Source organism: Ptychodera flava, chromosome 12 (genome assembly GCF_041260155.1).
Source record: "Ptychodera flava strain L36383 chromosome 12, AS_Pfla_20210202, whole genome shotgun sequence".
NCBI classification, from domain to species: Eukaryota; Metazoa; Hemichordata; class Enteropneusta; family Ptychoderidae; genus Ptychodera; species Ptychodera flava.
The window spans coordinates 4129907-4153546 of record NC_091939.1 but is presented as its reverse complement, the minus strand read 5'-3'; the positions used below and the strand labels follow the sequence as shown (position 1 = coordinate 4153546).

The window sequence follows — 23640 nt, the reverse complement described above, 5'->3', positions numbered from 1 at the left end:
CGTGTGTGCTAGCGTGAGTGCTTCACGAACTCTACGGCGAGTGGAGAGGGCGCAGTCAAAATTGTAACATCCTTAGCTCGGTTATTGAACCAATCTTTTTTAGGATTGGGGATTTAGTCGAGCGGTTTGACTGTTGTCCTCTGCGCTAGGTGATTGGGTGCCGTGCGTTGTGGGTTCGAGTCCCGGTTGATACCATCGTATTTCTCTTTCCCGGGTCGATAGCTCTGCTTGTGGACAGAATTGTCCCCGAGGCTATATTCCGCCCGGTGTAAAGCGTTGTATTCATTGCTTCGCTTCGATATAGTTTGTGTGAGATGTATGATAGCGTGTGTGCTAGCGTGAGTGCTTCACGAACTCTACGGCGAGTGGAGAGGGCGCAGTCAAAATTGTAACATCCTTAGCTCAGTTATTGAACCAATCTTTTTTAGGATTGGGGATTTAGTCGAGCGGTTTGACTGTTGTCCTCTGCGCTAGGTGATTGGGTGCCGTGCGTTGTGGGTTCGAGTCCCGGTTGATACCATCGTATTTCTCTTTCCCGGGTCGATAGCTCGGCTGGTGGACAGAATTGTCCCCGAGGCTCTCTTCTGCCCGGTGTAAAGCGTTGTATTCATTGCTTCGCTTCGATATAGTTTGTGTGAGATGTATGATAGCGTGTGTGCTAGCGTGAGTGCTTCACGAACTCTACGGCTAGTGGAGAGGGCGCAGTCAAAATTGTAACATCCTTAGGGACCGTCTCAGATTGTCGCTGAAGTTCAAAAAGCGAAATTCATTCGTTTAGGGGGGGAGGGGGTTTGACCTCCATTTAATAAGTGAACTTCACTTTCGCATTTTTATTTTGTGATCACAAGTTTTCGTGTGTTTATTTTAAATTAAAGAAAAACTGCACACTCGTGCCAACAAATTTGTAACAGTTTCCATCGTGTTTGTGCCCCAAACACAATTTACCGATAGTAACGTTGTATCCTAAACCTTGCATTCATCAAATTATACAAAGACAAAAGTATCATTTCATTAAATGTGCTATTTATAAGCGTCTGCTCTAACCACTAGATGTCTTTATTCTTACTTGTTATGCACCTGGTCATATTCGTTTTAATATGATTGAACATGCCTTGGCCCCCTTGTCAAAGTTTCCCGCTTATTTACCGCCCCTACCAAGCACAAATTGCGTGTTCGCAGAGACAAAGAACAGATACAAAAAGGGAAAGTAAAATAAAATGAAACTTTTATGCGGTAAAATGCCCTGTTAGTCAAATCTGATCGATTTCTTTAATTGTAATGTGGCATTGCCATTGGGAATGCGTCCTCAGTAGCTCTAGCAAAATGCAACATTTTTTGCTCACGTGTGTACACACGTGGGCATATGTCGCAGCGATGTCTGTCTGTCTGTCCGTCTGTGTGTCTGTCTGTCTGTCTGTCTGTTGGTCCATTTTCTCAAAAACGGCTGAACGTATTTCAGTCAAATTTGGTAGACATCTTCAGAATTCAATGGCTAGAACTGAAAAGGTTTTGGTGGGGGGCGTGGCTTGCATATTAATGAAGTTATCACAGTTTTAATTTTTCTGATACATGGTAGTCTATGGGAAGCCGGTATCTGTGGTTTGAGGGCGCTATCCCCACGTTACACTCTGGCTAGACGATGCTGAAATTAGACTCTGTTTCGGATTCGGTTTCGGATTCGGTTTCGGATTCTAGAGACTGAAAGAAATTTTATATTTTCAGCCAATTGTTACACTGTGGAATACTGGATTTTCCTTACTTTCCCTGGACCCTTTTTTCAGCTAAAATAATATCTAATCACACTAAACAAAGTGAAAATAAGTATATAGGGATAACTTAGCAATACAAATTTTTTGACAAAATGTCATGTGATCTCGATGACCTTTGACCTTAAATATGAGTATATGTCCATAACTCAGTAACCACAAGTGCTACACCCTTCATATTTGGTATGATGGGAGACCTTATGACATCACATCCTGTACCTTATTAATTATGTGCATATCTAATTCTGAGCCAGCAAATAGAGCTAGAGGTCTGATTTTTGGTATATAGGTATAACTTCGCAATACAATTTTTTTGACAAAATGTCATGTGACCCCAATGACCTTTGACCTCAAATATACATATATGGCCATAACTCAGTAACCCCAAGTGCTACACCCTTCATATTTGGTATGATGGGAGACCTTATGACACCACATCCTGTACCTCATTAATTATGCGCATATCTAATTCTGAGCCAGCCAATAGAGCTAGAGGTCTGATTTTTGGAATATAGGGATAACTTAGCAATACAATTTTTTTGACAAAATGTCATGTGACCTCGGTGACCTTTGACCTCAAATATACATATTTGTCCATAACTCAGTAACCACAAGTGCTACAGCCTTCATGTATGGTATGATGGGACAGCTTATGACGCCACATATTGCACCTCATTAATTATGCGCATATCTAATTTTGAGCGCGCCAATAGAGCTAGAGGTCTGATTTTTGGTATATAGGGATAACTTAGCAATACAATTTTTTTGACAAAATGTCACGTGACCTCGGTGACCTTTGACCTCAAATATACATATTTGTCCATAACTCAGTAACCACAAGTGCTACAGCCTTCATGTACGGTATGATGAAACACCTTATGACGCCACATATTGTACCTCATTAATTATGCGCATATCTAATTTTGAGCGAGCCAATAGAGCTAGAGGTCTGATTTTTGGTATATAGGGATAACTTAGCAATACAATTTTTTTGACAAAATGTCACGTGACCTCGGTGACCTTTGACCTCAAATACACATATTTGTCCATAACTCAGTAACCACAAGTGCTACAGCCTTCATGTATGGTATGATGGGACAGCTTATGACGCCACATATTGTACCTCATTAATTATGCGCATATCTCATTCTGAGCGAGCCAATAGAGCTAGAGGTCTGATTTTTGGTATATAGGGATAACTTAGCAATACAATTTTTTTGACAAAATGTCACGTGACCTCGGTGACCTTTGACCTCAAATATACATATTTGTCCATAACTCAGTAACCACAAGTGCTACAGCCTTCATGTATGGTATGATGAAACACCTTATGACGCCACATATTGTACCTCATTAATTATGCGCATATCAAATTTTGAGCGAGCCAATAGAGCTAGAGGTCTGATTTTTGGTATATAGGGATAACTTAGCAATACAATTTTTTTGACAAAATGTCACGTGACCTCGGTGACCTTTGACCTCCAATATACATATTTGTCCATAACTCGGTAACCACAAGTGCTACACCCTTCATGTTTGGTATGATGGGACACGTTATGACGCCACATACTGTACCTCAATAATTATGCGCATATCTCATTCTGAGCGAGCCAATGGAGCTGGATGTCTGATTTTTGGTATATTATTATTATTATTATTATTATTATTATATCTTTATTTCAGATTATAAAAATCCATAGCAAAACAACAATACATTTTAAAATCCTCCACAGTCCACTCTGTGATAACACTGATAAAGATAAAACACTCACCACAAGCGGGTTACTTGAGAGGTGGAGTCTGCTCAGAAAACTAAATGATTTTTTCCGAAGGATTTCATCAAAAGTTAAATCGAAAGATTGACAAACATTGCACTGTTACTCTGAATGAAAGAATGTTTAAAACCAGATAACTTACGAAAAACATGAGAGTAAGCTCGTCTAACTGCATTAAACGTACATAAAGAAAACGTACTCCACAAGTAAGAACAATAAGGGATATCACAAAAGACAGAAAATAAGTGACATTTAACAGAAAGAGACGCGAATTTAAAATCACGAATTATAGCATTGCCACGAACATAAAATTGCCGAGTCTGAGCCTGAATGTCCTCATTATCCCTAAGGTCACAAGTGATTAAGTGACCGAGGTATTTATAAACACTGACATAATTAAGCATTTTACCATTAAGATAAATTGGAACTTGTCTAAGCTTACGAATACTTGGTTGAATTATCATACAAACTGTCTTTTGCTCATTGAAAAATATTGAATGATTGTCACCATAATGCCCACATATATCAACAAGCATCTGCTGGCCATAGGCTCCAGTAGAAATAATAACTAAGTCGTCAGCATAAATCAAATGATTCACCTTATAGTCACCAATAAGGCATCCATAGGGAAGTGTGGAGAGATTCTTACTGATATCATCCAAATAGACGGTGAAAAAGAAAGGTGACGTAATGCCGCCCTGTTTTACACCATTCTTTGAATGAAAAGATTCAGATAGTAACCCATTCCATCTCACAACAAAGTCTTGATACTTATACATATATGACAAAATCTTAATGAGATAAGGCTTAACACCTCTTTGCAATAGTTTAACATACAGAATATCATGACGAACATAGTCAAATGCTTTGGATGCATCCATAAAGGTGATGAAACAGGAGTATTGCAGCGTTTATAGTAATTCAAAATTTCTTTCAAAACAAAAATTGACATATCAGTACCATGGTCTGGTTTAAACCCAAATTGGTGATCAGTGGTTGTTAAACATTCCATACAGCGATTTAACCAGACCCTTTCTAACAGTTTGGATATTGTTGTTGCAACAGCAACAGGACGATAGTTAGATTTGTCACAAATGTTGCCACCTGGATTTTTTGGAATAGGAACTAAAACAGTGGTCATCAATTGTCTAGGAACAGTGCCATGAATCAAAATGGCCGAAAAACAAAGGGACAAAAGAACATTGACTCTATATGGAGCATACTTCAAATGCTCAGGTGAAATATCGTCAATACCCGATGATGCACCTGTCTTGAGGTTTTTAACTAATTCACAAATTTCTTCGTGGTGCACAGTCATGTCATTACAGTAATTAATGTTCGAAAAGACAGGTGTCGAATCTTTACCAGTTTTGGTCAAAATAGTTTCATAATGGCATTTCCACATATTTACTACTTCAGCGTCACCAGCATGACCGTCAACAGATGACGGAGCTATTGCTTTACCTTTACGTTTATTGACCTCTTTCCAATACTCCTTAGAGTTACTCTTTAATTTTTCAGCCATGGCATTCGCACGCATTTCGTTTTCTGCCCTCTTACACTGTGCAAACTGCCTTTTAAACTGTGCCCTAGACCTTCGCATAAGATCAAAGAAAGGGCCAAATTTAGGAGAACCGTTGTCCTTCCAGATCAAAAATCAGTACGTGCTTTGTCATAGTGTTCTTTCACAACTGTATTCCAACCTGGTATTGTATGCCTATTTGACTTTGTGGCTTTGGGAAGAGTCCTATTTGCGGCAGTCAACAGCGCTGAAATAATGTCACTATAAAATGTATCAATCAAATGAGAATGAATACAACAGTCTGTGTCAGTACAAGCCAAAGCCTCAATAGGAATATGAACTTCAGATAAAAGTCGATCACAAAACACTTCAAAGTTCCCAAGTTGACAAGATGACGCTTTGTTCCAGCAAGGCGTATGTGCTTCAGTTTGTGACGAACTACTGAGCCTAGGTAGCAAATCGGTCTTCAAAGTGAACATTACAGGAAAGTGATCGGAAGAAATGATATCATAGTTTACCTTTACAGAATCAACGATGTTATCAGATGAAGATGAGCAAATGATATGATCAAGCCAACTTCGAGCAAAACATGAATCACTTAAATATGTAAACGTATCAGGATGCAGGCGTTCAATATCTGAAAAGATGAAGTTGTTATCTTGCACAAAATTATCTAAAAGTACAAATTCATGCTGATTTTTTTCGGATCTGCGTTAAAATCACCGGAAATAAGACAGTGGCAAGTACCTAATTCATTAATTGTAACTTGTAACAAGCCTAAAATCCGCTGATATTCATCACAATCAGAATTCGCAGTTGGTAGATACACGTTAAAAATTATGACATCAGGCTTATCTAACATCTTAATGCGAATACCGATAACACGACTTTCACCGTCAAAAACGATAGGTGAGATACCGTTGAGATTTTTTCGCCAAAGAATACCAACGCCCCCATAGGGTCTACCTGTGAGAACACCATGCGAGCTATCAAAGGCACTCACACCTATTGAGGTAAACTCATTATGCAACGAACTAAGAACTGATAACTTTTCCTTGTCAAGCCAATGTTCTTGAACTAATAAAATATCACAAGAATTAAGCAAAGCGTCAAGGGAACCAAGAGAGGAATTTAGACCTCTTACATTGTAGCTGGCAAGGTTAATGACGTCCATTATATAGGGATAACTATAGGAGAGAAATTTTTTGACCAAATGTCATGTGACCTCGATGACCTTTTACCTAAATATATGTTTATGTCAATAATAAGTAACCACAAGTGCTATGTCCTTTGTATTTAGTAGGATGGGAGACCTTATGACAACACACGCTTTACCTCATTAATTATGTACACATCTAATTCTGGGCAAGCGAATAGAGCTAGAGATCTGATTTTTTGGCATATAGGGATTAATTAGGAATATATTTTTTTTGAAAATGTCATGTGACCTTGATGACCTTTGACCTTGATTATACATATATATATGCATATTTCAGTAACCACAAGTTCTATACCCTCCAATTTTGATAGGATATTAGACCTTAAGATGTCACATCTTGTACCTCATTTATAATGCGCATATGTATTTCTTGGCTGGCCAATACTGCTAGAGGTCTGATCTTTTTTCCCGATTTAGAACCGTAACTTAGACATGCCTCATGTGTTTCACATTGGGAACAACGACATAGACCTATGTGCCCATAGATCTCAACACATACACTCCAATGATACTTCTTAATGACCACATTTTCCTGCCCCATCAAGACTAGTACTCCTATTACAAGTGGGGACTATGTCATTGTAAATGACTTGTTGAGTTAATGGTTGTATCACAGTATTCGATATATCTAATTCTGTATTTTTTCCATTTTATATTCTGAATAATTACATTAAACATATTTCACTGTCTCCAGTACATTTCATTTAAGTATTTTCACTTCATGCACTTTATCCCTTTCACACATGTTCAAATATCTGACCAGAGAACAAACACTAAATAGTCCAGGATGGGAGCTACAGTGTCATTGACGCTATTTTACTTCAGCCAATTCCTAATTTGCATATTAAATGAATTTTCATACTTAGGGATATTCATCTGAATTGACTTGATCAAAATTGATGTAACTTGCTATGTACATTTCAGACACTGTAATACAATATTATTGAAAGTCATTAATCATTTTCTCTTCAGCAAATTCCTAATTTGCATGTTTAATGAACTTTCCTAATTAGAGATATATATCTGAATTGACTTGACCAAAGTTGACAAAACTTGCTACATATATTGCAGATACCATGATACAACATTATTGACAATCATTAAGCATTTTTACTTAAGTCAATTCCTAATTTACATATTTAATGAACTTTGCTTATTAGGGATATATACTGGGATTTACTTGATCAAAGTTGGCAAAACATGACAACATTGATGATTATACCTGGTTAAAACAATATCGAAAGTCATTTCACATTTTCATGTCAGCTAATTTACAATTTGCATATCTAATGAGCTTGAAGGACTTGGCCAACGGTAATTACACTTGCTATATAAATGACAGCAGTCAAAGAACTTTAATATTTTTATTTCAGCTAATTACATATTTGTATACTTCATGACCTTTGAGAATTAATCAGCGGTGATTATTGTTCATTATGTTGATCATAATACTTTCAATGAAGTTGCAAACATGTGGCAAAGGTTCAAATTTACACATAACTGTATGAAACACGTGAGCATTTTCAGTTCATATCTGGTACTCTAAGGCAGACATGAACATTTCGCACTTTTGAAGTTTCGTTTAGCGGGAGGGGGGTTTGATCTAAACGAATTAAGACGGTCCCTTAGCTCGGTTATTGAACCAATCTTTTTTAGGATTGGGGATTTAGTCGGGCAGTTTGACTGTTGTCCTCTGCGCTAGGTGATTGGGTGCCGTGTGTTGTGGGTTCGAGTCCCGGTTGATACCATCGTATTTATATGTCTCGTCGTAAATTCTCTAACGGGATTCGATGGTACCTAATTAATTAGTAATTGTCAGCTCTGTTCGTCGCCTTTCGTCTCAGTGTAATATTCGGTCGTGTCATTGTTATAGTCGGGCCATGCTTTGTGTTGCCGACAAGACAATGAACAAAACTTGCAACAAAAGGGACTTCAATGCAGTGCTGTTAGACGTTGAGAACGTGATGACCGTACTTAGGTTTATCTCCGACCACTAACTAATGGCGATTTGTGGTTCAGCAAAGGGGAGTGATTGTGGTTTATCTTTAAGAAATTATATGAAGCCAAAGAAAACTGTTTTATGTATAATGCGACCAATCTTGTAATGTTTTATGGCTGCTATTTACAGAAAACTTGCGATATATAGACAATTCACGAGTAGGCCTATTTCTTTGAAAATGGGCAAAAATGCGTTTAGAGTCGGCAATTTCTTCTGAGGTTGCAGTCCCTTGGAACCTTTTATGACTAGACATGATTGAAACAAGTTCTTATTCAATATTCTGGTTTGTGTGGGGGTGAACGCGGAACCTTCCCACACATGAAGGGGAGATCTTCCTTCAAGTAGGTGAATGACATAAAATTTTATCGATTGTCATTACCGTCCTGACACCCATCTGTCATGCATGACGCCCGTTTCTAATTGGATGGCATGAATGCAGCTGCACTGTGGTGTCGATTCAAAGCAGTACCAAATATTATAATGAGACGAAGAATATCATAATGAGACGAAAGGCGACGAACAAAACTGACGATTACTAATTAATTAGGGTACCACCCAATCCCGTTACAGAATTTGCGACGAGACATGTAAATGCGACGAAAGCTGACCACTGGTATGCTTGGAAATACGACGAACCGTTCGTTCGCGTTCGTCTTTAGTGAAACATCGCTATTCGTACTTCAACAAAATGTACATTGACGAGTTACGACACTGTGCATAAACGAGTTTTGAATAGTTATTCTGTGTGTAGTGTTGACTCGAACGTAAATACTAATGTTAGAAAAAATTGAATGTCATTTTTTTAAATAGAGTAGCATAAAAAGTAGTAGGGAACGTGTCACATCATAATTATGCCTTTTTATCTCTCTTTCCTGCAGACAAACCAGTTATAACCATAATGACACCTGTCGTGAGTGCGCCTATTAACGGGACAGCTACCTTGGTATGTGAGTATGCGGCATACCCACCAGTCAATGACGCTATATGGCTACGGAATGGAATTCCAGTCGTGTAAGTACACCAAATTTCTGAAAAGTCATCATACTTTCGGATCAAACTATTCCTGGTCTTATTTAATGGTCTTTATGTTGCCCTGTTGCACTTATCTCTTTTCCATTTATAAATTCTTTGATCACCGGGCTTACTTTCTGTCCATACAACTGTCCCTTTTTCATTTGTCTATACTCGTCAAATATTTAAAGTATCATCTGTGTTTAAAATTAAAAAAGCAAGACAAAATCAATACATAGAGGCCACCGTGGCATATTAAGGCTTTACGTTACCTGTTTATTTATTACAGAACGACTTTCAGATGAGTGACTTGCACGAATTAAAGAGAAACAATTCTATTTTTATCTGTTTTATAGTGACATTTCGCCTCACATATTTGACAGTGATCTACAAAATACTACATTAATTTTGTCATGAGTGCAAAATCTTATCAAAATGCTCAAGTTACCTCGGTAGAGAATGATGAAGGACATCAATAGGAATTTTTCGTTGTGAAATAATTGGAATTTGTATATAAATATTTAAATGCGGTTTATATAATAATAACAATAATAATAATAATAATAATAATAATTATTATTATTATTATTATTGTCACTAGTAGTAGTAGTAGTAGTAGTAGTAGTAGTAGTAGTAGTAGTAGTAGTAGTAGTAGTAGTAGTAGTAGTAGTATTTATTTATTCATTCAAACTCGATAACGCAATAGGTGAAAAACGTCTTCATACAGGTTGAATAGGTAAAAAAGTATAAACAGTAAATAGAACTTGTTAACACATGAATAATAGATCTACATAAACAACTAGGAAGATGCATCAGACAAGCTAATAGAATAGAGAAAGTTATTACAAGAGTTCTTAAAACTGGTCTGTGACTCAGAATCCCTGATTGCTTTGGAGAGATTGTTGTATTCATCTACATCCGCAACAGACAAGGTGCTTTTTATAAAGGATTGTAAGTGTTCTGGGATCTTTAGGGAGGGTCAGATTGGAAGAACGCAGTGATCTGGAAGGGATATAGGTATTGAACATACTAGTTATATAATCAGGGGTTATATTGTGCGTTGCTCTGTAAATTTGGTCCACGCGTTGAGAAAGAGTTTCAAGTTAATCGGTAACCCATGAAGCTGAGTATACATGGGATAAGTGTGTCAAGAATAAGTCCCATTGCACGTATCTGTAGACGCTCCAAGGCATAATTATTTTTGTCATTAATAAAGCTCCAAACATTAGAACAGTAAATGATGTGAGGTGACATGAAACAGTACATGAAACCCTTCGGTGAGAGGAGAGGAAGAATGTGTTAGATACATGGCAATAGAAACAATTTAAAATTGATTTTGTTTTCAACGGTTGAAATATGTGCGGACCTGTCTACATTGTTAGAAAAGATGGCCCCTAGTGACTTCTCTGAGGCCGGGGCCAAAGACTTTATTGGCCAAAATGAAGTTAAAGTTTTGACTGTCAATATGTCGTCTCTTGTGAGAATTTGTAATAACCATTGATTTCGTTTTACTAGGGTGATACAACACGATTGGAACTAATTTGGGATAATTTCATGATGACGTAGTGTCGATTATATCTACAAATAAAATATGTCATCTACTTTTCTTTTTATATTACACACTTTTTTAATGAGTAATTCGCGATATTGCAATATTCAGCTATATGGCACCTAACACTTTTGAGAAGTTTGCAAAATATGAAAATCCAATAATCCCAAATTGGTTCCGATGGTGTTATACATAGTTTGTTAGTAAGACACCAATTTTCAATAATTTTCGTTGTTGAGGTAAGTATATGTATGCTGTTCAAGGACTTGTTGGAAACATGAAGTGTGGTATATCTGGAAATGAAGTACAAGGTGAATTATCTAGATGAAGCGGGAAATCTTTAACATAAATAATAATAAGAAATGGCCCTAGAATAGTGCCTTGCGGCACACTAATACGGACGTCAATTACATCAGATTTTTTTGCGTTTAAACTGCACCAATTGTATACGTGTGAGTAAGTATGATTTTAAAAATTACAGGGCTTTAACGTTAGGTATTTTCATGATATTTGTTCTCCTAAACTAATATGCCAATTTTTCTTATCAAAACATCGTTTGTTTGTAATCATAATACCCTATCAAGACGGCCTTATTGTTTGCAACAAACAAATGGTTTTGACTTGACTAAAATGTAATGATCAATATTAACATTTGACTTGCCACGAGTTGCAACTAACGGAGCCAAAACTTTGGCCGAATATAACATAACAAAGGTGCAAATTTGAACCAACGCAATAGAATGCAAATTAATAAGTGTGCTACATGGGGAATTTCACAAAGACCTTAGTAGCATCTAAATCATTTCCTAAGTACACTCTGGTCTCCACTAGCACAATAACAGTTTTAATCTATGAGAATCCCTTATAAGGAAATCTTCCACGATTGAATCGGTGTATGTGTGTGTCTGTCTGTCTCTCTGTGTTTTATGACAAGGACCTTTACCATAGCACACATATTTCCTTAATCATCGAACAAACGATAATTCATGACTTTTTTCATTTCTGAATATCTTGCGATTCTAGCGGTTTCAATGTGGAAATCAGAACAAATACTAAAGTGTCTTCCATTGTCTTTCGCGAAATAAGACCAAACCAGTATGGAGAGTATGAGTGCCGAGTTCACAACCAAGAAGGAACTGTTACAAAGACGATTCAGTTCATAGGTACGTTGTATTTCTTCTCACAGAGAATTTACGAAACAAAATACTGTTGTTGCTGAACTGCAAGATAATGGTTAGATAGACAAACAAACTCGGCATAAGTCCCATTGCAGAACGATCGCGATATCAACTGGGGTGATTTCGAATGGAACAACTGAAACAATGTTACAATTTCACAGGGGCCCCTGGATGATTGACAGGTTACCTTTTGTTCTATGCTGGGTAGGGTTAACGGTTATTTTCTGATTTTGGCAGCGCGGCGGTCGACTGCATTGCATGCACTGCACATTGACAAATTCCACCATTTTCTTTCCATGAAATCGGCCGTTAAAACACTCTTCCTTACAACAATTTTCACTCTAAATCATCGCCGGTGAAAGGGATTCACTGCTATTGCTATTCTTTTGAGAAGGCAAAGAGTGGATAAAAATTTGTACCATACTTATGAAATCATCACATTTTTCTCTCCATGATTTACGCGAGTACCGGACGATCGAACGCAAACAGTATTATTATCTCGCGGGTCAAGTACACACGGACGGTATCACTCGCGTTACTCCTAGCACTTGCAAAACGATGTTATTCTATCGACTACCGTAATGGATATGTCAGTTCTCTTATCGTCCATGCTGACTGCACAGAATGTCAATTGTTCCCTGTTATTTGCAGCAAAGTCGGGAAGACTCGCTCGTATCCAATCAGCTTGAGCGGACGTATAGAAATTGCATAATTCAATAGGCTGCAGAGCCTCGTTCTGAATGTAAACAAGCAATATGCCGGAATACACGTCGTTCGAGCGACTTGGTCGTGAAAATGGGCTCGAAAGCTCACAAATATGATTATTTAATGCGAAATTGAACATGCTATGAGGTAATGTACACTTTTGAGAGTAATTTCATCGTATCTATGTATGATAGAAATAAATACTAATGATAATTGACAACTGAATTCGTACGTTGCCATGATGGTTTATACCTCTCAGCTGTGTGCTATTTTTAGACTGTGACCCGAAACACACTGATACAGGTCTTGAACAAAAATAATACTTGTTGTGTCAAACCACTTGCTATTGAACAACGCTTGTGACAAGTTTCGTGAATTTCTGACAGTGCGCCTATATTTGCGGCATGATTTCACGATGCCATGTATGCGCTGTTACCGTACAAGGCCGATCGTACAGCCCAGTGTACGCGTACAGCGTATGTAACGCTATGGCACTGAGTTAATACGGCGAAACTCGCCTTTACGCTATCGGACTTCAGTCAACATTGACGAGTTGAAACATGGTAACTGGACAGTGATATACTACCCGTTACCAGTGAAAAGGAAAACTGTGACAAATCACGGTCACTAAAATCCACTCTTACAACGATATTATTATCTTGAAAGGCTGAGGGGTCAGTAAAATCAGACGTGGGAATGTCCGACCACCACATCCTGCATCGACTCCAAACAGACAGACACTGACAGTTGACAATGACCGAATACAAGAGAAGTCGGCCAGTACAGTATGCACCCAATTAGAATATGTGCTCCATATTAGTGTTTCTTTTTTTGAAGTCTCACTTAAGTTATATACGAAAGCGATCTAAATGTCATTATAAGATGACCGTAATGTTTGCAAACTTCACAGATCATAGTTCATGCACGTGTGATATACACACATTGGGTAAAATTAAAGATGGCGGTGTATCGCGGTGGTACTACTATCGTGGTACTACTACTAGCGAGTTTTGCAGTCTTCGTCATAGTTACACTTGAAGTTCGTTAAAAAGTCATAGGAGATGGCTGAAGCAACTTAGTTAAGAGTCATCAAGCCATGAATTTTACTGAAGAAATGGCATAATGTTTGCCTGAACTTTAATACGGTACGCGCGCGATCTGCAGAAACACGGAGGCAGACCGTACATGTTTTGCAGGGTGGACGTGGGAGCTCTTCGACTTTGAGTTGTTTTCTGAATGTTCGTAGTAGTATTAAACCGACAAAATAAACAAAAAACTATGGTAGTAAAAAGTTAAAATTGTTTGGCATATTCAACTGTGAAGAGAATGCGTATGCAATAATATTGCTTTGTTGCGAGTGGCAGACTTCTCCTGGCCGAGTCCCACTGGCCGAGTTGGTCGGCGCTGGCGATGGCCGAGTTTGCAACTGCCCGACTTCTCTGGTTACCCAATGGAATATCGGTAGCCAATGCCTACGAGGACTACCGCGAAATAGATAGTAACCCAAGCATCAAATATAAATATAACATTAAAGCTGCAAGCAGCGTTGGCGGGGCCCAAGCGATTAACATGGTGTCCAATTCTTGCACTGATTATATTATGTGCAAAATTGCCTTTCACAAACTTGAAAGAGCTCTCACTAAGAATGACAAAAGCGGAATTTCACTTCCATCAGTGTTTTGGTTCTGGAGAAGAAGATTTTTAGAGATAAATTGCGATTTTCGCGAAATCAAATATGGCGTCTTAAACTGAGCACGCGTACGGTTACCTACCAAAAATTTGTTTCAAAAGTACAAGACATATATGAATTAGATGCTACTCAAAATTGACAATACTGGAAGGTTAAAATATTCCATGAAATGAATGTGTTCATCTCTGAAATTTAGGCTGTAATAAATGCAAATTTGGTTAAAAAATAAATAATTCCATTTAGTCATATATTTTTTCATTTCATCTTTTCTGTTCAAATTTTTACTTTTGTATAATTTTATGACAAGACTGTGAAAAGTTAGAAATCACCCTTACCAAAAAGATAGCGCTATTTATGGTAGATATAGCGCTATTTTTGTAGGTTCTTAGGAGTTTTTGGTAGATCTCAAGAGGTGTTAAATAGGTGTCATTTTACTTGTAGGTCTTCAGGAATAAGTCTTGTTATGCATCTACTTAGTACCTAATAACACCTATCTTACACCTACTTCTGTATTAGATCAACTGTAGGTGACAAATAGATTTGTGTAGACCTATCATGACCTATCATACACCTAAAGGAAATTGAGGCGCCCTCACAGGAGAACAAACGTAAAAGCCGTAGTTGAACTTTAAACCCTATTTGAATAAAGAATTCTGCCTACAGGGTACACCCAATTGATCATTGTTTAGGGGATTTGCCGGCCTAAAAGTTTGTTGGCTGCAGGCTGGTGAATATTTATGTGACCTTTGCGCTTGTTTTGGTTCCGTATTGTTTTCAACCAAAATCTTAAAATTGGCCGATCTTAGCGATAGCACGGAGGTTGGACATCGCATTGCTGACATTTTTTGTGGTAGCAGCAGTGACTCATTTTATGGTTTTACCAAGTCCAAACATCGAGGATGACATGTACTCTCAGTCCTCTGGTTCGACTATGTGATTGCCATGAATCGTCTGACAATTAAAAGTTGACAAAGACGGTGCAGCAATGATCAACCCGGAAATAACGCTGATATCGATTCAAGACCAACATCGTATGCTTCAACAACTTCAAGTTGCAGTAATTCTGACAACGATTTGGGTGAGTGGAGTCATGAATTTGAAACGAGAGATGGTTTGACGATAAGAACATTGATGTTTGGTCATGGCGGGAAGTTCGTAATCGGAGAATGACGGTACCAGCTGTTGTAATATTGAACTACATCGTTACCCGAAGCCATGGAGGTACAATGAGTTGGATGTGGGAATAGAGCGATACGCGAACTAACTGAACAGCATGGAGGCGAAGCAAAATGATTCTAACCCAAAATGGCCTGAGAACATCTTGAGAACCCGGAACATTTTTGATTGAACATTTTCAACTTTGTTTCGGACTTACACCACGATGGGTCTGGTTGATATGTATGTATGTTTTTTCAAATATTTTTGCTTGAATTTCTGGCCAACTTGATCCAGTGCTTGCCTTCAGTGTTACTATGCCGAGAGACATGTTCACTTTGTTGACAGTGGCAGAGTAATACATAAAAGAGGTGATCCTGCATTTGACAAGCTTAATGGAAAATTCGTCGAATTTTTGGAACATGATCACCGGTATAATCTTAGAAAATGTGTAAATCTGAGTGATGTGGGATGTTTGTCTGTGGATGATACCATGGTCAAGTTCAAGTGACGTATATTATTCCACAGAAACAAGCCAAGCATTTAAGTTAACTGGAGTCTAAGCACAATCACATATTTAAAAAAAATAAATTTCTTGTGAAATTTTTGAACGAAAGATTGCTAAAATTCATAATTCATAAATTGTAATATGTACTTGATAAAATGTGCATTTCCGTGCTTTTTTAGTCCCCACGGACACCGTCCGGGGGGACTTATAGGTTTGGTCATGTCCGTGTGTGTTGCGTCCTTCGCGTGCGTGCGTGCGTGCGTGTGTGCGTCCGTGCGTGCGTCCGTCCGTTCACGCAGATATCTCAGAGATGCAAGAAGCGATTTCATTCAAACTTGGTACAAGGATTACTTCATATGTCATACAGATGCACGTCGATTTGTTTTGTGATACGATCCAATATGGCCGCCAGGCGGCCATTTTATTACGATTTTTTCATGTACAGAGCCATAACTCAGACATGTTTCAACCGATTTTATTCCAAGTTGGTACAAGGACATTGACCAATGTCACAGATATGCACATCATTTTGTTTTGTGATACGATCCAATATGGCCGCCAGGCGGCCATTTTATTACGATTTTTTCATGTACAGAGCCATAACTCAGACATGTTTCAACCGATTTTATTCCAAGTTGGTACAAGGACATTGACCAATGTCATAGATATGCACGTCATTTTGTTTTGTGATACGATCCAATATGGCCGCCAGGCGGCCATTTTATTACGATTTTTTCATGTACAGAGCCAGATCTCAAACATGTTGCAACCGATTTTATTCAAAGTTGGTACAAGGACATTGACCAATGTCATAGATATGCACGTCATTTTGTTTTGTGATACGATCCAATATGGCCGCCAGGCGGCCATTTTATTACGATTTTTTCATGTACAGAGCCATAACTCAGACATGTTTCAATCGATTTTATTCAAAGTTGGTAAAAGGACATTGACCAATGTCATACATATGCACATCGATTTGTTTTGTGATACGATCCAATATGGCCGCCAGGCGGCCATTTTATTACAATTTTTCATATACAGTGCCATAACTCAGACATGTTTTAACCGATTTTATTCAAAGTTGGTACAAGGACATTGACCAATGTCATAGATATGCATGTCAATTTGTTTTGTGATACAATCCAATATGGCTGCTGTGTGGCCATTTTATTACGATTTTTTCATATGCAGAGGCATAACTCAGGCAAATCTCAACCGATTTTATTCAAAGTTGGTACAAGGACATTGACCTATGTCTTACATATGTAGGTCAATTTGTTTTGTGATACGATCCAGTATGGCTGCTAGGCAGCCATTTTATTACGATATTTTCATGTACAGAGCAATAACTCAGACATGTTTCAACGGATTTTATTCAAAGTTGGTACAAGGAGATTGACTAATGTCATTCATATGCATGTCAATTTGTTATGTGATACGATCCAATATGGCTGCCTTGCGGCCATTTTATTACGATTTTTTCCTGTCGAGGGCCATAATACTGTAAGGCATATCTTAAACGATTTTATTCAAAGTTGGTACAAGGACATTAAACTATGTCATACATATGTTTGTCAATTTGTTTCTTGATATGATCCAATATGGCTGCATGGCAGCCATTTTGTTACAATTTTTTCGTGTCCTTAGCCAAAACTTGGCATGTCTCAATTAATGAAGAGGACTCTATCCTCTTAGGACATGTAATCAAAGTACCCATTAACAAGTGGGGACTGTGTCATCAACGATGACTTGTTAGAATTTAGTTACTGTGGTCACATACATAGGTCTATCATAGGTCACTTATAGGTGCTACTTGTATCTTAGTAGGTGTGTTGCAGATTTATGTAGGTATGTTAGTAGGTCTGTCATAGGTCTGTACTAGGTACAAGGTAGGTGTCACAGTAGGTGACTAGTAGATTTCTGTAGGTATCATGTAGGTTGAAATCCTTTTTTTTCCAGGTGAGGCAAGTAGTAGGTGTGCAGTAGATTTTCGTAGATATTTAAATGACTTAATTTGCATCTCATAAATATTTCGTTGAAATTACTACTTAACGCCTATGATGACCTACTTGTTAGCTTGTAGTTTTGTAATAGGTGTAGGTAGATTTCAAGTAGATATCCATTGTTTCAGTTGGAAATAAGCTCTGTACACAAACTTTCACCTCTCTGTCACCTATTTGTCACCTCTGTAAAATAGCGCTATCACCTACTAAAAATAGCGCTATGTTTTTGGTAAGGGCAAGCATGGTGACCCCATCTTTTGTCTTTAATAGTTGATTATTCTCATATGCAAGAATTCAAAAATTTCCATGTGTTCTTCCTTGTGTTGCTCTCTGGCCTGATCTTGTTTAGGTAATGTTTCACTATCACGATCGTCATTTGACACAAACTCTTCTTCAACTACCATGTATATCAGAGTCAGAGCTATCTCTGTCACTGCTCACGTATGCAGTAACAGTGACACTACAGTAGCAGGGCGGTATCTGATAGTGACAGTTGCCAATAGGCAGTAACTTGATAATTTTGACAATATTTTTGTTCAGTTTATTATACAACTGTGTTCTTGTTCTACTCTCAACAGCATGTTGAACTGTCAAGTATTCAGCTTGCTAGCACAGCCTGTGTATGTGTACCATGCATCAGTGCTGACAACTGACTGTCAGTCTGGACTCTAATTAAACTATCACCTAATACATATTTATATATTACAGGCTTTTGTCGACAAACTGAACATGTGTGTTTGAGCTGCTGAAGGGAGATATATTGGATAGTTATTGCAAAAATCATCAACGGTTGCAGCTTCTGCCCTGTTACTAGGCTCATGTTTGATTTTTTTACGGCAATCACACATGTTTAGATTTTTTCGAGATAAAAGTCTTGGAATGTGACAAAATGGTTGTTGATTCTGTTAAATTATTACTAACATTACAACATTTGAATGACATAAAGATGGTATTCATTTTTCATTAAATTACCTACAAAAAACTTGGAATCGGAAATTATAAAACATAAGGACCACTTGATTTTCAAGTGCCCCCCTACAGGTAGAGCAAAATTTTCAAGCTCCATAAATTTAGCAAGCGATGCTCGACAGCGCACAGCGTATCGATGACACTTGGGGCAGGGGTCATGACCAAAAACGTCAGTGCGTATTCACGGCCAGCTTGAATCATGCCACGGATCGTCGAAATCACGGATCATAAATCCAAATGTTCATGTCTATTACGTAAACAGAACCCTAAAATATAAAACACATAATGTTTTGATATGGAATAACATCTGTTTGTTTCACTGACGATCAAGTTAAATGCTCAAATATCGCGACAAGACTTGGGCATTTACACGACATGAATGCGGAAGTACTTCGACTCGGCAGATGAGCCGAGCGCCCACTCTGAAAACTTGTTTACGATATCACGTCACAGTACACTGAAAATTCTTGGGACATCATCATTGAGGAGCAAATTCATACAAGTTTCTAACGTCAGTAGGGATATTTGCTTGTTGGCAGCAATACACCACCAACATTTCGCCGTTCAGGAGTGCCATCCTCGCTCTACGTTGTAAATAAAGCCGTATGCTTTTGCCGTGACCTAGCTTTCCAAAGTCACGGTAGACTTTCCGCAATAGTCGTCGGAGATTTTGTTGAATATATCACGCGTGGTAGAAACCGCAATTATCCATAATCATACACAGGCACCTACAGCCAAACACGGATTTCAAAACTTATCCGTAACTTGAACAGCCTCTTCGAAAACGTTCAGTGACTCCAACCCGTTTGGTGGGTCAACGATCACATCGGAATGATCGACACCCGTTGCACTGATACATTGTCATCAAGAAGTTTTCTTATGATTTCGTGTTTCCTTGGCTGCCGCCTTTAGTAAAACTTGTTATGTTGTCGACAACTCTGGTGCTGTCTCGCACTGGTCCACAGTTACGAGTGTTTGTATACGTACCGGCGCCGCGTACTATGCATATAAGAAGGGGAAGTTGGGAAACGGAATGGCCGTTATACGCACCCCTCGCCGAGTTTGGAGGCCGATTTCCCTCACAATAAGCCTCAATTATATACTAAACCAGCATCGATGGCCTCCAATACATCTTAGAATTCATACCTACAAGCCTCTTTGCGTCAAAAACGACCGTCTGTCCGTTTTTGGGTGCGATTTCCGTGTTTTTTGACGTGATAGAACACTTTCATTCTACAGCTGTGGGCGGGGTCAGACCAGCCGCGCTGTGATTGGCTAATTTTTTTCCGATCGACCCCATGATGACCTCTCTTGTTTTGATCGCTCGTTTGAGGCATAAATACAGCCCGGTGGTTTCAATCGGGTTCGAACTCATTTAGGAAATGGAGGCTACTTCACATCTGCTCTACTAAAGTTGTTTTATATTACGATATGGTGAATAACAGGATCATTGTAGTTATTTTGTTTGGAATAAATGGCGAGACACTGGCGAATCGATATTGCTATGACCCTGTATAAATATAGTTTGCTGCGAAAACGAGCCCTGCCACTCCTTGACGTGTTCTGTTGGGAGTGGGGCAATGACCAACCTACCCGAGTGGTAGAGGCTACGGATTCGCAGCAAAAATATAGTTAAAGGGAAAGCAATTCCACACGTACACATCGTCCGCGTCCATAGATTGGTGGTTTGCGTTTAATGTATAGTAATGTGTAATTTTTGTTTCACTGTCTTGTATATAGAGCCGATTTCCGGATTTTAATTCCAAGCGCGCCGTCCTCCCTGTCACAACGCTTGTCCCACTGCGAAACACACACATCCTGTGTAGAAAAAAAAACACCAACAAAACACTGCAGACTCACTAGAATGCTTGTACAAAACAGACAGCCGAGAGACACCGAACGAAGTTGATACATCATCACAGATGAGCGGCAACTTAACCACACAGTTGGAAGTCTCAAGTAAAAAACAGTTGGTGAAATGTACCTTCACGTCTCAGAACTCGACATCAGTACATTCGCAGTGAGCACCGTACATGATTCAGTGTCTTCACCACACATCATAACTGGCACATTACAGAGAGTCAAATCCGCCTTTAACTCTATGTTTAAAATTTCGCCAAACTTTCTCCCTGCACAGTTTAATATTGATGAAAGCGTTGCAGATTCAATTTCCTTATATGTGGACCTTTCAATTATGACATTTTGGCATCTGAAAATAGCTATGCGATAATTAATTATTCATATACACAATAGGTGAAAAACACAGTCAACAGACGAACGATCATTAACTTGTCATTTCATAAAAATAAGAGGGAAACTCAAAAAAATAAAACGAAAGTTTCATCAGCTGTGTTATCTCAAACACTTTAAGAATTAAAGCGAAATGAAAAAATTAGATTAATGTTTTTTGGGGTTTTTTTTCAGATATATTTTTCATTTTACAACGCGGCAAATAGGCTTGATTTCCCATAGAAAACAATGACGTATAATACACCGAACAGACTGCACACTTCTCGCCGGTGCAAATTCCTCAATTTTGAACGAATAATGATGAAATTGAATGAATAATGATGAATTTCTCCATGAAAATGTTTTATTTGCATTTTTTTTATTCCGATCACTGAAATATACGGACTGTTGCCGTCCATAATTTGGCGATCTTACATATGCAGTGTACAAATAAATTGTACATATGCAGAACAAGGGTCTTAAATTGACGCATTTTAACCAGTATGCGTCTCATAAGTTGTACAGCCCAAATATCTGTCATTTTGTTGTAAATAGACCAAATTTGGGCGAATATCAACGATAAAAATTCCAGTAAATTTGAAAAAATAAAACAGAACGGAGGCGAACGGGCCGCGCAAAGTGTCCACTGTCATCGAGCGGTGAACGTTATCGATCGATATTGTTTATTGGAAATTGATACTATGTTGTGTTGCTCACTCGCATGACCTTCCCAGCCAAAAATGGCGCAAAACTTAGCCAATGTGCGCCAAAATGTGCTGAAACATAAACACATCACAAAAACTGTAAAGAGTGTCGACGATTCAATTTTAGTTCAAGAAACCAACGGATACGTTGGTACTATGGTATGTAAGTCAATATATACGGGTTATTGTGGACATATTCATGACGTGACCTGAACGCATGAGCCGTACGCCAGCAGATTTCGATCGATATTCTATCGAAAATAAATTGATACAATGTGTTCGCTGTCGTCACTAGCAACCGGCCAAAAAGTGCTCTGAGGTAAAAATATGCTTCGCAGAATATGAGACACTCGGGCATAGTTTCGCCCCGCAGTGGTTGTAGCTTTTGAGTAACGGTGTAACAGTCTTCTCGAATATGCCTATCAGCAATCCCTTTCTATAGCCTAATTTTAATGTCTCCGCTAGGTGACAAGATACTAACGTTGTGAGTTCGAACCCGATTGAAACCACCGGGCCGTGAGCGATCTAAACAAGAGAGGTCATCATGGGGTCGATCGGAAAAAAATTAGCCAATCACAGCGCGGCTGGTCTGACCCCGCCCACAGCTGTAGAATGAAAGTGTTCTATCACGTCAAAAAACACGGAAATCGCACCCAAAAACGGCATAGTTTCGCCCCGCAGTGGTTGTAGCTTTTGAGTAACGGTGTAACAGTCTTCTCGAATATGCCTATCAGCAATCCCTTTCTATAGCCTAATTTTAATGTCTCCGCTAGGTGACAAGATACTATTCATGTTAAAAAATGTTCATGTATTTCATTCACTTTGAAAAAAAACGTCAAAATATTTCCTTACAGATGTGCTAAGCAAACTATCTTGACTCGCACCAACTTTGTAAAAGACCTTGGTGTATTTTTAACAAGTAAACTTAACTGGAGTATGCACATTAACCATGTTGTTTCAAAGGCTTTAAAATGCTTGGATTTATCAAGCGTTCTTGTAAATATTTTAATAGCATCAAAGTTTTAAAACATTGTATGTCTCCTACGTCAGAAGCCACGTTGAATACTGCTCACCCATCTGGTCCCCTCATCAATTATATTTAATAAGGAAATTAAAAGAGTCCAAATAAAATTTATCAAGTATCTTTGTTTCCGTTCATCGATGGCTTACTCAAGGGCTCTGTATAGTAACCTATGTTATGAATTTCGCCTTCCCACATTGGAGAACAGGCGAAAATTTTTAGACACCTCTTTTTCTTTATAAAATCCTTCACTCAGTTTATAGTGTACCAGATGTCCTTGCACAGATTCATTTTAACGTTCCTGCTTTTACATTGCGTCGTGCTGTTCTTTTTAGACCAGTGTCAGCACGTACGAATATCTTGAAACACTCATTTTTATCACGATCTCAGACATATTTTAATTCTATCTGTAACAAGCAAAATTTAGATATTTTTAATAACTTAAGTAATTTTCGTCATGGATTATGTAAGATCCTTTTTTCTGAATGATTACTTTTATCTGGATGTTTTTCTGTGTGTCTTTCGCTGTGTTGCTGTTTTTTGGTTATTTCTTATGTGAATTCTCCTGTCTGTTTGTTTACGTTGTAACTGTTATATATTTTCGTTTTGTATTATATTTTTATTTTCAAACGAA

The 23640-nt window shown here is 38.2% G+C and overlaps 1 protein-coding gene across 1 annotated transcript in view; it reads left to right on the top strand.

Moving 5' to 3' along the window:
- LOC139144750 (limbic system-associated membrane protein-like) overlaps positions 1 to 23640 on the top strand; it is a 79369-nt gene that overhangs the window by 38547 nt on the left and 17182 nt on the right. Inside the window, exons 4-5 of the mRNA XM_070715479.1 lie at positions 9160 to 9292; positions 11865 to 12004. Coding sequence (XP_070571580.1) covers positions 9160 to 9292; positions 11865 to 12004 — 273 coding nt within the window. The remainder of the gene's footprint in view (positions 1 to 9159; positions 9293 to 11864; positions 12005 to 23640) is intronic.